Here is a 13,296-nt window from a genome sequence, read left to right on the forward strand (position 1 = left end):
TCAAATCTACCTTATAAACTTTTTTAGTATTGTATTTTTAAAAAGATTTAGGATTTTATTTAAATTTTCTGAGTTAAATTTTATACACGGAAAGATGATACTATCTTCCATTAAGTGTTGAATACGTTTCTCCCATTTTATTTTTAATCAAATATTTTATAGAAATGAGCTGCTAGGAAAAGTTGAACATGAACTATTTATAGTACTTTGCTGTTAACAGGCAATGTTCTGAAACTAAATGTATTTTTGTTCAGTGAACATAAGTTTAGATTTTTAAAGTTGGTAGATAATTTATCTCCACTAATATTTTTTTAAGAAACTGTGAAGAGATTAACAGGGAAAAATTTCATTTCAGATTTTACTAATACAGTATGTAGCTACAACTTCTTGAAATTCAAGTAAAGGCTAGACTTTTACTTTGAATATTTTCCAGTGCTATTTCATTTTAGAAATAAGTGTTTGCCATTCATCTGCAGAACTGTTTGACAAAGGGAATATTACTTAAGAAATGTTGGGATAAACCTCATTTTAAGTTCTACAAAAATATTTATCAAGTGGATGTATTATTTAAAAAAAAAAAATTCCCTGCTAAGGACTTTTTCATTAAATAGTCTTAGAGGGTATATGATTTCTAGAACTTGTTTTTGTTAATATGTGCTTTGATGTAAAGAACATATTTTGTATGCAAAACATAAAACTTGAGTATGGTTGCAAAACACTATATTGTTTAGGGATTCCAGAGAGAAGTTCAATGCTGAAATAACTATATCTAGTCTGTAGTTCCTGTTGTGAATGAAGCTTTGCTTTTGTAATACATGAATAAAAAAAAATAACTTTCTATTGATCTCGATTTTTCTTCTTCAAAACTAGGATCCAATTTTTTAGTAATTTTCCAGTATGTAAACGGTTAATAAATTAAAAAAAAAAAGGTTTTATGGCTACATTGGTTTGAATCTGTAGAATGCCTTACCCATGAGAAGATCGGTCACATGAGTTAAAGACAAAAACGGCTCCATGCACCCACACCTTGTCTCCTTCCTAGTCTTTCTGCTTTCCTGAGGAGCCATTCAATAAGACCCCTGCCCCCACCACCCCCACCCTCAGGGTTTGGCACATAAATGAGGACGCGGGCCTGCCTCTGATGCCTAATTATCCATGTCATGTCTGACAAGTGACTGAAGTTATTTCTGTTATGACAAATGGATCTTTAGAATGGACTGTTGCTTTTTTTGAATAAGTCTTTGGCAATTCCCACCACTGGGCGAGAAAACATCCAGTAACACAAAATTGTTTTAGTTTGCAAAATCTTAGCCAAAATCAGACATTTGATCGGAAGTTCAGAAGTTTTAATGTGGCTTTGAAAAATATTTCTGGACAATGTTGTCTTTCTCATAATGAAAACAAGAAATAACATCAGATATGTGGATGGTTTGTTGAGAGCACAGGTATTTTTTGTTTCCATGCCTTAGGTCCTCCAAAAACTCTGCTTTGAGCTTGTTGAGTTCTTCTGCTAGAAGCTTCAAGTTGCAAGGAAGCACTTGTTCATCTAGAATGAAAAGATACTCTCAAAATTGTGTAAACTAAATCAAGTTGGGCTGCCTGATAACATCAGGAAATGAATTTGAATACTTCAGACAAACCAATCAGATTATTCTGTTAATAATCACAGTCGAGTAGGTGTACTATAGAAACAAAGGTCCCATTCATGTGATAGCAAACAAATCTTTTCAATACCTGGCCATGAAATGCGTGAGCATAAACGATAAGCCTGAAAAGGATTTTTGTTGTTGACAAGGTAGTTGATTTAGAATCTTCTTGAACTAACAGGGAGCAAGGCAAAAAAGCAGAACTAGGAAATGACAATTTGGTTTGAAACTGTGATAAATCTCTAGAGCAGCTGTCTAATCTATAACCTCCTACAACGATGAAAATGTTCTGTCCTACTCAACTCAGCAGCCACCAGCCACGTGGGTAATGTGACTGAAACAAAACTGCTTTGTTATTAAACAGCTTTACAGAAAACTGGCATACCATACACTTTATTCATTTAAACTACGATTCAGGATACCTGCAGATATGTGCAACTATCCCCGCGGTCCATTTGAGAACATCTCATCGTCTCAGAAACCTGCGTCCATTAGCTCCCACCCTCCTACCCCAGCCTCCACCCCACCCCAAATCCCTGAGCAACGACTAATGTACTAACGGGGCTCTAGATTTCCCCTTCTGGGCATTTCACGGGGGGGACTCAAGCAATGCGGCTTTTTGCGATGGCTTCTTTCACTTTGCATACTGTTTTCAAGGTTCATCCTAGCTACTAGGAATGATGCTGACAACAAGTATTTGTGTACACATATTTATACGAACCTATGTTCTCAATTCTCTTGAGCAGATACTTAGGAGTGGAATGGCTGGGTCCCATGGTAACTCCGTTCCCTTGTTTGAGGAACTGCTCGGCTGTTTGCCAGAGCAGCTGCACCATTCCCATCAGCCGTGGATGAGGGTTTGCATTTCTCCACATCCTCACCACCACTTGCACTTACTGATTCTGGCTGGCCTGGTGGGTGTGCAGTGGGATCTCGTGGTTTTGGTTTGCATTTCCCTGAGGACTACTGAGAAGTGAGTTTTCTTATGGCTTGGCCACTGAAACGGAGAAAGGTCTCTTCAGACCCTTCGGCCATTTTTAAAATTGGATTGTCTTTATTGCTGAGTGGTACCAGTCCTTTACCTCTTTAGGATACAAGTCTCTTATGATCTGCAAGTGTTTTCTCCTGATATGTGGGCTGTCTTTCCACTTTCTTGATGGTAGGAGAAAGGAATTTCTCATTTCATTCAAGTATGGATCTAGAAGCTAGTAGCACCTCCCTCACCTAAATAAATAAATGTGTATTGTAATGGGTGGGAACTGAGTCAAGAGTGATTTGGACATAACCCTATTCCCCCTCCGCCCTTCTCTTCATTTTACATAGAAGGTAAGAAAGGCAGATGGGTGAGAGAGAACTCCTGCAACCACCTCTGTCTCTATTCTAATTATGCTGCCGTTTGTTCCAGGCCTTTGGTTTTCCAACTCTGGACTGTAACCTACCGGTGAGATGCAAGTTGCAAGCAGCGTTTTTCTAAAATGACATCAAATAGAACATAGCAGAGCCCACTACACATGTGAGGGTTTTGTGAAACCTGCTGCCACACAGGCATGTGTTCATGTACTGGGCTACACCCTAGCGTACAAGATAAAATCTGCTTATGGATCATATGAAAAACACCATATGGTTAGTGTACTGTTTGCTTTCCCAACAGTTCTAAGCTTTTGTAAAGGTATTAATGATCAATGCTGGTGATGTGGGGGGCCTAAGAGAAAGCACACACTGAAGTCAGACTTGACTCTGAACCCAGGCCGTCCAAGCATCTAGTAGCCGTTCAGCCTTGTGCAAGTTACTTGATCCTCCGAGAACCTTCATGTCCCTATCTGTAAAACTACACTCACCTCACGGGGCTGTAAAGACTGGCAACACTGAGCACATAAACGCTCAAGAAATGTTAAGCTAACGATAGTTTTTAAATCAAAATTTAAATAAAGCAAGGAGTTCAATATTTAAAACCTGAAGGAGTTATTTTCTAGAACTAGCACATACTCCAAGTTCAGACAGACAACACACTGAGCTTGGCGATTTGACATGTGGCCCCTGACCACCTCTCCCCGTTCCTTACTTCACCCGACTCAATGGCCACTTTTCTGCTCCAGAACTTACCAGACAACTTCACTTCTGGGTTTCTGCATTTGTGGCCACTGCCTGGAACGATCTACTATCAGATGACTGCGCGTTCGCTCTTTCTGGTTCATTCATATCTCGTCTTAAATGTCATCGCTGAGAAGCCTTCCAGACTACCCTTTAAAAAGAAGCTCTCCCAGCACTCTACATTGCCTTTCCCTACTTTATTTTTCTTCAGGGCACCAGCAGATACTCATGTGCTTGTCTGTCTGTCCGCTCAGTATAACATTCTACTCCCTTCTGATGCCCCGGTATTCAGAATAAAGCCTAGTACAGAGCTGCCACTCAATAAAAATGTATTGGATGGATGAATACCCTGTTCTAGGGGTAGAATTTTTAGTTTTTATATAACCAAGTTGCATACTGAAACTGAAAACATGATGTAAACATTAGGACTGAAATCTAATAAACTACCCAAAGTGTCAAGGAGACAGGAATAGCAGCAAAGTCGTATCAGCTAAACCCCATTCAACTACCCAACATACCTTTTGCTTCCTTCATCGTCTGAGAGACAATCCTTCGGAGCGTCTGGTCAGCTTGATGCAGAACGTTAGTTGAACAAATAATTCTGTCTGTTTCCTATGTGACACAGACATCGTTATTGGAAGTTTTAGAAAAGGACGGCTAAAGTGTGACACGTATTTGATAAGACGGAAAGGAAGGTGAAGATGGCTTTTCTGTTCCGGCTGTCCTTCCCTAGAAGATGGGTCCCATCTAGATAGTGGCTGCTGGTAAATGTCTAACAACAGGCTCTCCAGAAACAACAGCGACACAACCTGTTTCTAGTGTTTGTCAATGTCTCTGGTGCACGTATTCCTGTCCTTGCCCATTTCAAGTTACCAACGCCAATATAATGGCGACAGGCTCCAACATTTCTGAGAGTTTGACAACTGGCTGCGACCAGCTGACACACCACCGCAGCCAGGAGTCAGAAGCTGAGAGCTGCCGGGACGCCACGGCAGTGACAACATTTTCCACATTTTACCCAGAGTTGACACTCAGCTCAAAAAGACATTCATTCCTTCAGAAAGCGGTGCCTTCCCATGTATACTAAATCTATACTGGAAGATTTACCTTTTGTTCCACATTGTCCTCAATATATTTTACTGGATTTTCCAAAGCGGTAAGCAATAAATCAGTCAACTTCAGGCTATGAGAGAAGGGGAGATAAAATAAATCCTTATATCAAACATCTTTTTTTAAAAGAACTGGTGTTCATGAATACTAAATTGAATTCTAGAGGAATAAATGTGCTATAACCCCAAGATCCTAAGCCAAAGTGGAAAAGTGAAATGATTTGGAAGCTACCTTCTACTTGCAAAATCTAAAAGTAGAAGCCCAAAACAAATTATAAAGCAAAAGAATCCCCTTATTTAAAAAAATATTAATTTCCTAAAACATTTCAATAAGCTTTCGAAAGACATCCTCTCTTGTCCCTCATTAAGTGCTAAACTTTAGGCTACTACAGCTCTATTTTATTCTCTAAAGAGGGATACCTGGTCTGTACTTTCTGGCTTCTGCTTGTTTACTGGATGTAGGTTAGCGAAGTTACTCACTGGTCAAGGGGCCACGGAGGGCTGAGGCAGAATTCATTCATTTAACAAGATTTTATTGAGTATCTTCTTATATGAAAAATATACAACCATGTATGTGAGGCGGGGGGCGGGTACAGCGAAATCCCTATCCTCTCCAAGCCTGGTAATGATTCCATTGTCTGTCTCAATAATTGAGCAAAAAATTATAATTTTAGATAGTGACAAGTGTTTGAGTAAAGACCATAAACAAAGTGATGGTGTTAAAAGAGTGACTGGTGAGTCCAATGAACACTCCTCACATTAGTTAGGATGGTCAGGAAAGTCAATCAAGCATAAATAAGTGGGGAGGGTAGAGGGGACAGCAAGTACAAAGGCCCTGAGGCAAGAACAAGCTCCTCCCGTTCACGGAACAAAGGCCAGTTTGGGTGACAAGCAGCAACGGGGGAAAGTAGTAGGTAGGATATGAGGTTGCAAAGTTAACTGGGGTTAGGACACGTAATTTATGGTGAGGAGTTTGAATTCTACTCAGAGTGCAGAGCGTGGCACTGAAACAATTTAGGCTAGTGTGAGTTAAATCCCAACCTCAAGATGATCCTTCTCATGCTGGAAAGAGCCAGGTTCTGGAGTGAGTGAGACTGCACTGGGTCCAAACCTTGGGTCTGCCACTTACTGGGCCAGTTACCGCATCTATAAAATGGGGATAATTCTACTTATCCTCAAGAGTTGTTTGTGAGGATTGAATGAGATTAAACATATGACGAGTTCAGAACATGCCCGATACATAGTATCTGCTGTCGCTCTGAGTAGTAACACCATTAGCGGTAGTGGTGGTTACACAGTAGTACCTTACGGAAGCCTGGAGAAGGTACATTTGTCAGATCATCTTTCAACTTCCGATACAGGGCCACCAGGTTTCAAACAACCCCTTCACTGATGCTGTAACTATTTTGGACCTGTGAGAGCAGGTGGCCAGGTTCTGAAGACCCAAGACAAAACAGATTATGCTAAGTGTTGGCAACAGCATGGGAGAAACTCAACACTCTTCCTCGCTTTTAGCAAGAACTGGCCCTCACTCGTCTCAAAGCATTGATAACATTAGGCCATTCTCACGGGATAGATATCTCGATGCCTCAACCAGCCATTCAACTTCCAAAGGAAAAAATCTTAAGTATTCCAGAATGAGTAGCAATCAGCTGGTTACGGGCCTGCTCAAAGTTTCAGGATATTAAAAGTTAAAATTAGAAACCTCAGCCGTAGCTCATTTCATAAACCCTAATAAACAACAGTCCCTTAAATCCATTTTTTTTTTTTAGTATATTCAAGTATATATTATGAAATGGATGGAAAACTGTATGTTGGGAACCGAACATTTTGAGGAATGAACTTTAAAAATTAGCGTTTGCTGATCCAGGGCGCCTGGGTGGCTCAGTCGCTAAGCATCTGCCTTCTGCTCAGGTCATGATCCCAGGGTCCTGGGATCGAGCCCCCGTTGAGCCCCCTGCTCAGTGGGGAGTCTGCTTCTCCCTCTCCCTCTGCCTGCGGCTCCCACTGCTCATGCTCTTTCTCTCTCTCTCAAGTCTTTAAAAAAAATAAAAAAATAAAAACTCCTGACCCCCTGTGAACAACGGCCAGGCAGGGGCTATGGAAATGTAGGCAAGACAGCTCTAGAACTCTGCTATGATACAATAACCACTAGCCACAGGAGGCTATTTAAGTTTAAAGCAATTAAAATAAAATTCAAAATTCAGGCCATCAGAGGCACTGGCTGTTGCAAGAGCTCAACAGTCACGTGGCCAGCAGCCGCTACACGGGACAGAACAGATAGAGAACATTTCCGTCATCCGTGAAAATTCCATTACAAATGTGCTGCTGCAGAACTCTCAAGACACAGACCGTGAACGGAAGCATTAGCAGCCCAAAAGCCTCACAACACATGCGGCCGTGTAACAATAGGGAGGTTGAAGGCAAAATTCCGACTCGGCTACTTCCACCCTTTTTCTTTCTAGAAGAAAATTACTGGGCAACCTGTTTAGACTGTGCTACTTTAGCGAGTTTCAAAGATGCACCCCACTCTGCATTCCCTGCGCGGATCTCCGTGACAACACAGTCTTCACGAGAGTACACGTTTGCGGGCACACCATCTCCACCGCCACAAGCTTGAGGGCTCTGGACAAACAAACTTTCTCACTCTGTGGCCTCTTCTCCGTAAAGGGAAGGTAACAATCTCTCTCTAAGGCTTGTGTAAGTATTAACCAAGTGGACATGAGTCAAGCAAGGAGCACTGTGCCCGGCTCAGGGAGGCACCCGGTGAAGGTCAGCTTTGTGTGGGATACCTGGCCTCAGAAGAGCACGGCGTACTCTGAATTGTGAGGCTGTTGTGTTCCCAAGCATTTTTCCCCGGGTTGGGCTTCTCTATCTTTCTTGCCATCAGGTGAATGGTCTCGGCAGGCAGTGCCCGGCATCTCTGGCCATTCCTCTGCAAACAGGTCTCGAGAGGACAATCTAAAAAAAGCTGGCAAAAGCCTAATGAATCTGAAAACAATGTTAAACCACAGAATTACTGGTGCACTGTTTTTTTCCAAAATGTGACATAAACAAATTAGACAAATTATCCTGGCTGCAGCAGGAAAAAGCATTTGCAATGCTGAACATCTAGCTTTGAGAATTAAGTAAATCAATACTAACTTCCCGATCCAATTAAATTCTAAGAACGGTAGTGATTTTGATATGCAAACAAATGTCTGTGTGTAAGAAAAAAAAAATGTTTGAATTACATTTCCGAGCCAGTTGGTAGACTTCGTATCTCATACTTTGATAATAAAAGTTGTCATCTAAGATCAAAAATAAAGGTCTAGAAACAGCAATCTTCGTTAAGAGGTAGCAAGACTGGGTCTCCAGCGCAGCAGAAGATATCAGATCTTGATCCTTTAAGCACCTTATAAAATCCTCCCACAGGGCTGCAGTCCTGTTGGGTGGGGCAGACATCTGACACCCATTAATGACAGCCATCAAGAAGTATTCTAGGTACTTCAACAGTTCCTGTCGAAGCAATTTCCATTGGGATGGCTACAAAAGACGGAAGAATTAACAATTTACATTAGGCTCTGGTCAGTAGGGTGGTCACGATTGATTGCCACCCGCCCTACAGGGCCATTTCAGCTCACAGCGCTAAACCATCTGGAATTCTCTGAGCACAGCTGCTTCTGTCATGCCTCCGTATCTCCATGTATATATGGTTTTCTCTGCCCAGAAACTCCTACTCACTGATGTTAGTCCTCTGAAGTGTCCTCAGACTCAACCACGCAGGAGACAGCTGAGACCCTCCCCTGCCTACTGACATCTTGCTCTGCATAAGGCGGGTCTCCGCTCTGGCAGAGGGTGTAGGCGTTTGTTTGCACATCTCTATTTCTCTGCTAGATCAATCGTCCGTCCACTGTTACCCTCCAGAAGAAATGAGCCAAAATCAATATCCTGCCGAAATAAAATAGTCTGGCTTAGATATACCTATGCTGGTTTGCCCTTGAAATGAGAAAAGTTGTGGACAGAAAGGATCAGCTGAAAGATGCCTGGGTCAAGAGGAGAAGACTTCGGGCTAACAACAGGGCTGAAATGGGATGGGGAACGACAGAGATGGTAGACTGAAGGGAAGAGAATAAGTAACTTGAGAATACAGGTAATCTTGTGCTGCTCAAGCACTGTGGACCACAGGAACAGAGTTACGAGGCCCAGGCTGGAGAGCACACATGGGAACACGAGATAAGGATTCCTCTCCCGTCCAGGCCCTGCCCCACCACTGAGATTACAACACATATAACAAATACATCACCCAAACCTACTAAAAAGGAAACAAGATCACTTCCTAGAAGGTGAGATTGCCTACCCATGGTGACTAGGTGAGTCCCGTGGCCTTCGTCTGTAGGGAGGAGTGGAAAAAATATAATAAAAGTGAGGAAAAAGCCCAGCAAATAATGATTCCTGTCAACAACTTCCAGCTTTCACTCAAGTGGTGAAAATACTATCATCCAACTAAATCTAGTGCTACCAGGGACTTGATACTGCACTTACCTCACAATCAAACAAGAATAAGAAAGTATATATAATTTTGCTGGAGCAGTCCAAAATGTTTCCATCCACCAAATGTACTGTATTTGTACATACGTATTTACAGAGTGGAATCACATCATACTTGCATGTTATTGAGGTGCATCCATCTACACTAGGGTATTAAACGACAAATGTATTTTAATTTTTCAGAATCTGTCATGTCAAAGGGGATTTGCTCTAGAGTGAGAACGAGATGGGTGACATGAATCTACTCTCCCCTCAGAGATCTGTTCTCACACGCTTCTCCACGGGGATGCATCTCGCTGCACTGAGTGTGATTTGAAGGCTTAAAGGGAAGTGTGTACTTGCAACATACGAGCTGGTCACTAAACAGAAGCCCATTACTTCATCTGGGGATCAACTAAGAAACAACCATCTTTTCCTATGCTGGCAGAGGAAGATTTACCCTGAGATGAATGAAGAGTGAGCTTCAGAGGCCAGGCCCTTCATTTGTACAGCCACTCTCTATTACCATGGGAGGGACCCTAGGAATTTTGTTATTTATAATTCTGTATGCTTTTACTTAAAAAAATTTCCGCAAATTGTATAAACTTAAAGATCCACAAAGATTCGCCCATGGCTGATGCTAAACTGGCTGTGTTGAAATTTTTAAGAGATTCCGCCCCTTCCTAGGAATATTCTTCCTAAAGGATTTTTCAGGAGCATTCCTGACCATGGTGGGGGGGTTTCCATGTTACACGCTGACAAAACCTACCGCTGTCTTAAGCCTCACTCTATAGAAGCTACAATACATACATGCCCCAAATAGACATATAAATCTCTACAATGAATTACTTTAAGATGGAATCAACATATTCAGTATTAAACCAACTCCACTCTTCTCGAATCCCGGTCTCTCCCCCTCTGTCAGGGACGCACCTCCCACACTGGGTGTAGCCCAGCATTTAGTGGGAGCCCCTCCATTTCCTTCGAAAATCGGGGTCTAGGCCCCGCCCCTTCCGTACTGACCAATGGCCGCGCGCTCGCCTCCTCCAGGAACGCGTCCGGCATGACGTCATCATAGTTGACGACGCCGACGGCCCAGCCCCGCTCCTCCCGTAGCCGGTGGCTGAGGGCCCGCGCCAAGGTCGATTTTCCTGCTGCCGGGAGGCCGCAGAGAAGGCAGAGGCCTATCTCCCGCGGTCCCTCGCTGCGCGCTCCTCTGGCGTCCTCCGCGGTCTTCATGCTGTCGCCGGAGACGGAAGGCGGCTAAGAACGCCGTCTCCGGAACCGTCCGCCCAGCGCGCACGCGCAGTCTCCCGCAGCAGCTCCGCCGCCTGGGGTCGGGAGGGAACGGCGGGCGCGTCTTCCAATCCCGACACGGTGCGCGGCCCGGCGGTCTCCGAGAGCTCCCCGTGGTCACCGGAACCGCTGGTGCCGAGCTCTTTGTGGGGCGAGTCCAGCTAGGCTGGAGAGACCACGGCGATGCGTTTCCTAACTCCTGGACATTTCCCGAAGTGTCAGAGAGTTGGACTTAGGTGGTCAGATTTATCCTCCCTGCTGGAAACTTGCAAGCCACTGGGAATTGCACTTCGTTAAGGCGGGGTCCTTGGAAAATCCCGGAAGAGGCTTTGAGCGTTTTCCCCCAGCAGTCTTTGAAAGGTCAATTGCTGTTAGAACATAAGGCGAAGTTGACAGTCCGACGCCCACGCTCCGCTGCCCCTCCTAAATGTGACAGGTGTAAGGCAAAGGAAATATTGGGTACTGCGCCCTGAGCTGCAGCAAGTGTGAGGAAGTGGAGGCAGGATAGGAACATCCCTAGACCTCCGTTCCAATGTACTCATGCAGAGGAGAGTAGATATTTTAGTGTTAAAATGAGAAACACTAGGCTGTGGGGAGGTATAAAATTCCTTGTATGGGGTTGTGATGTGGAGAAGTTGAATTCAGATTCTAACTTTCACCTTATTTTAAAGGGGATTTCTTCCTAGTCATAAAGTGGTGTGTTCAAAATGTGTGCAAATGAGGTTAGAATCAGTAAAAGGGGGCAAAATACAATCAGTAACGCAACGTTAAATCTGATATAATTTGACTACAGAGCATGTACACATAGATTTTCTCTTGAAGGTGAGCCATGAGTTAAGCATACTCTTCATTTCATGACATTTGGTCATTGGTCCAGTGCAAGAACGAGAAAGGAATGTTATCATGCCAATGGGAGAGCAAGCCCAAGGTCCCCAGCTGAAAGCGAGTATGGGGGTGGCTGCTGAGTCAGAGTGCCCAAAGCTCAAATGGCATCAGCAATGAAAATACGGAACTTTGGGCAGAAATCTAGTTCATTTATTGAGCCTGAACAGGTAGCTGTTTGGAACTTAAAAGGCTTGCTTACTGACAACGTCTCTACCTCCTTTGCCTCCAACCTCAGTTGATTTAAGGAAATATCTGAGTATCCCAAGAACTCTGGGGAGGGAACTTTCCTTGCTGTTAGATTCTAGTACCCATATTCAGACTTATCTAATCTTTGGTGTCATTGTAGTAGTTACAGGGGGCAACAGATGGGACCAAAAAGCAACCTCATCCTCAAGAGACATTTGTGGCCCATTTTACCTCACATACAAACACATAATTTGAAGGGGCACAGATCACTCCTATTTAGGATGTTAAACTTGATTTAAATTGCTCTTAGATTGGTTGTCACATGGCACTGTAAGTGCAGCCTCAATTGTCCTCATTCTGTCCCTTCTGATCCTCAGAAACAAGGAGGCTGGTCAGTAACCTTCATGCTGGAACTGTCACTCTGCTTTGAACTTGGGGTGAGACTGCCTGTCAGACCTCACCTTCCTAGTTCTGTTCTGTCAGTTCTGCCCTTCAGAGCCCTAGGCATTGCCCGGAACCTTTGCTTTGACTACCACATAGATCATAGGAGGTGCTCAGCACCCAATTCCAATTTTTGCCTCAGCTAATTGCCCCATGTTGGAGGCTGTTAACTTGTTTCTTCTCACAAGAGCTTTCGATTCACTTTGACTCAGCTGCCTGTTCCAAAAATGTTAAATGTCCTTAAGAGGAACTATATTCATCTGAGAGCAAGTGAACACAAAGGAACGTGTTGACTCCTCTGGGTTTAAGTTTCCTGATCTGTATAATGAGTGAAGTCTTCAAAAGGGCACTTAGAAAATCTGAGATGCCACGTTCTGACGTCCCCAGTATCTTCAGAAGCAGGTTTCCTTCTCTGGTTAACACTGTTTTCTGCCAACTCAGCACTCAAGTTCTTCAGTTGCTAACAGAAACTGCTAACAATCTAGCCTGCCAAAGCCCAGATTTCCTTAATCACAGCAATGGTAGTTAAAACTTCACTCCTTACCTCTTTTGCCAATTTCTTTTTTCTTTACTCATTCCTAGAGCTAAGCCCTTTCTAGTCAGATTTTTAAAAATAGCTTGACCTGGGGCGCCTGGGTGGCTCAGTCTGTTAAGTGTCAGACTTGATTTTGGCTCAGGTCATGATCTCAGGGTTGTGGGATTGAGCCCCACTGGGCTCCTCGCTGAGTGGGGAGTGTGCTTGAAGATTTTCTTTCTCCCTCTGCCCCTCCCCCCTCTCAAATAAATAAATCTTAAAAAAAAATATCTTGACCCGCTTTACCTTAACCCAAACATGGCAATGCAAGCGTGGCATTCACAACCTCTCCAAACTCTCACTTTTCATTACTGAAATAATTAACTAAGACATGTTATTCCATAACCCATACATAATAAATAGACATTTATTAAGTGCGTGTCCCCTCAGCTGCCACCTCCTCATGGGCCTATTGAAAATGAACTGCCTTTCTTTGCTCTCCAGTGAGGTATTTGTTCATACCCATTTCAAAAACTCCTGTAAATTTCAGGCCAGTGTAAAACTTGTGCGCTTACTGGCTCCTTTTCTATACTATCAGTATCATTTCCAGTTGAATCAT

General features: G+C 43.3%; 1 protein-coding gene across 1 annotated transcript; it reads right to left on the reverse strand.

The window, feature by feature from the left end:
* Window positions 1-1,311: 1,311 nt before the first annotated feature.
* Window positions 1,312-12,291, reverse strand: PSTK (phosphoseryl-tRNA kinase). Its single transcript, XM_025880289.2, has 6 exons — window positions 10,379-12,291; window positions 8,080-8,371; window positions 7,639-7,837; window positions 4,845-4,920; window positions 4,256-4,349; window positions 1,312-1,546 (listed from the first exon to the last, which is right to left on the reverse strand). Exons 1-6 carry the CDS (start codon window positions 10,592-10,594, stop codon window positions 1,347-1,349), a joined length of 1,077 nt encoding a protein of 358 aa, XP_025736074.1. The 5' UTR covers window positions 10,595-12,291; the 3' UTR covers window positions 1,312-1,346.
* Window positions 12,292-13,296: the final 1,005 nt, after the last annotated feature.

The sequence above is a fragment of the Callorhinus ursinus genome, unplaced genomic scaffold (genome assembly GCF_003265705.2).
Source record: "Callorhinus ursinus isolate GAN/ISIS: 27379988/994484 unplaced genomic scaffold, GSC_fseal_2.0 scaffold58, whole genome shotgun sequence".
Taxonomy (NCBI): domain Eukaryota; kingdom Metazoa; phylum Chordata; class Mammalia; order Carnivora; family Otariidae; genus Callorhinus; species Callorhinus ursinus.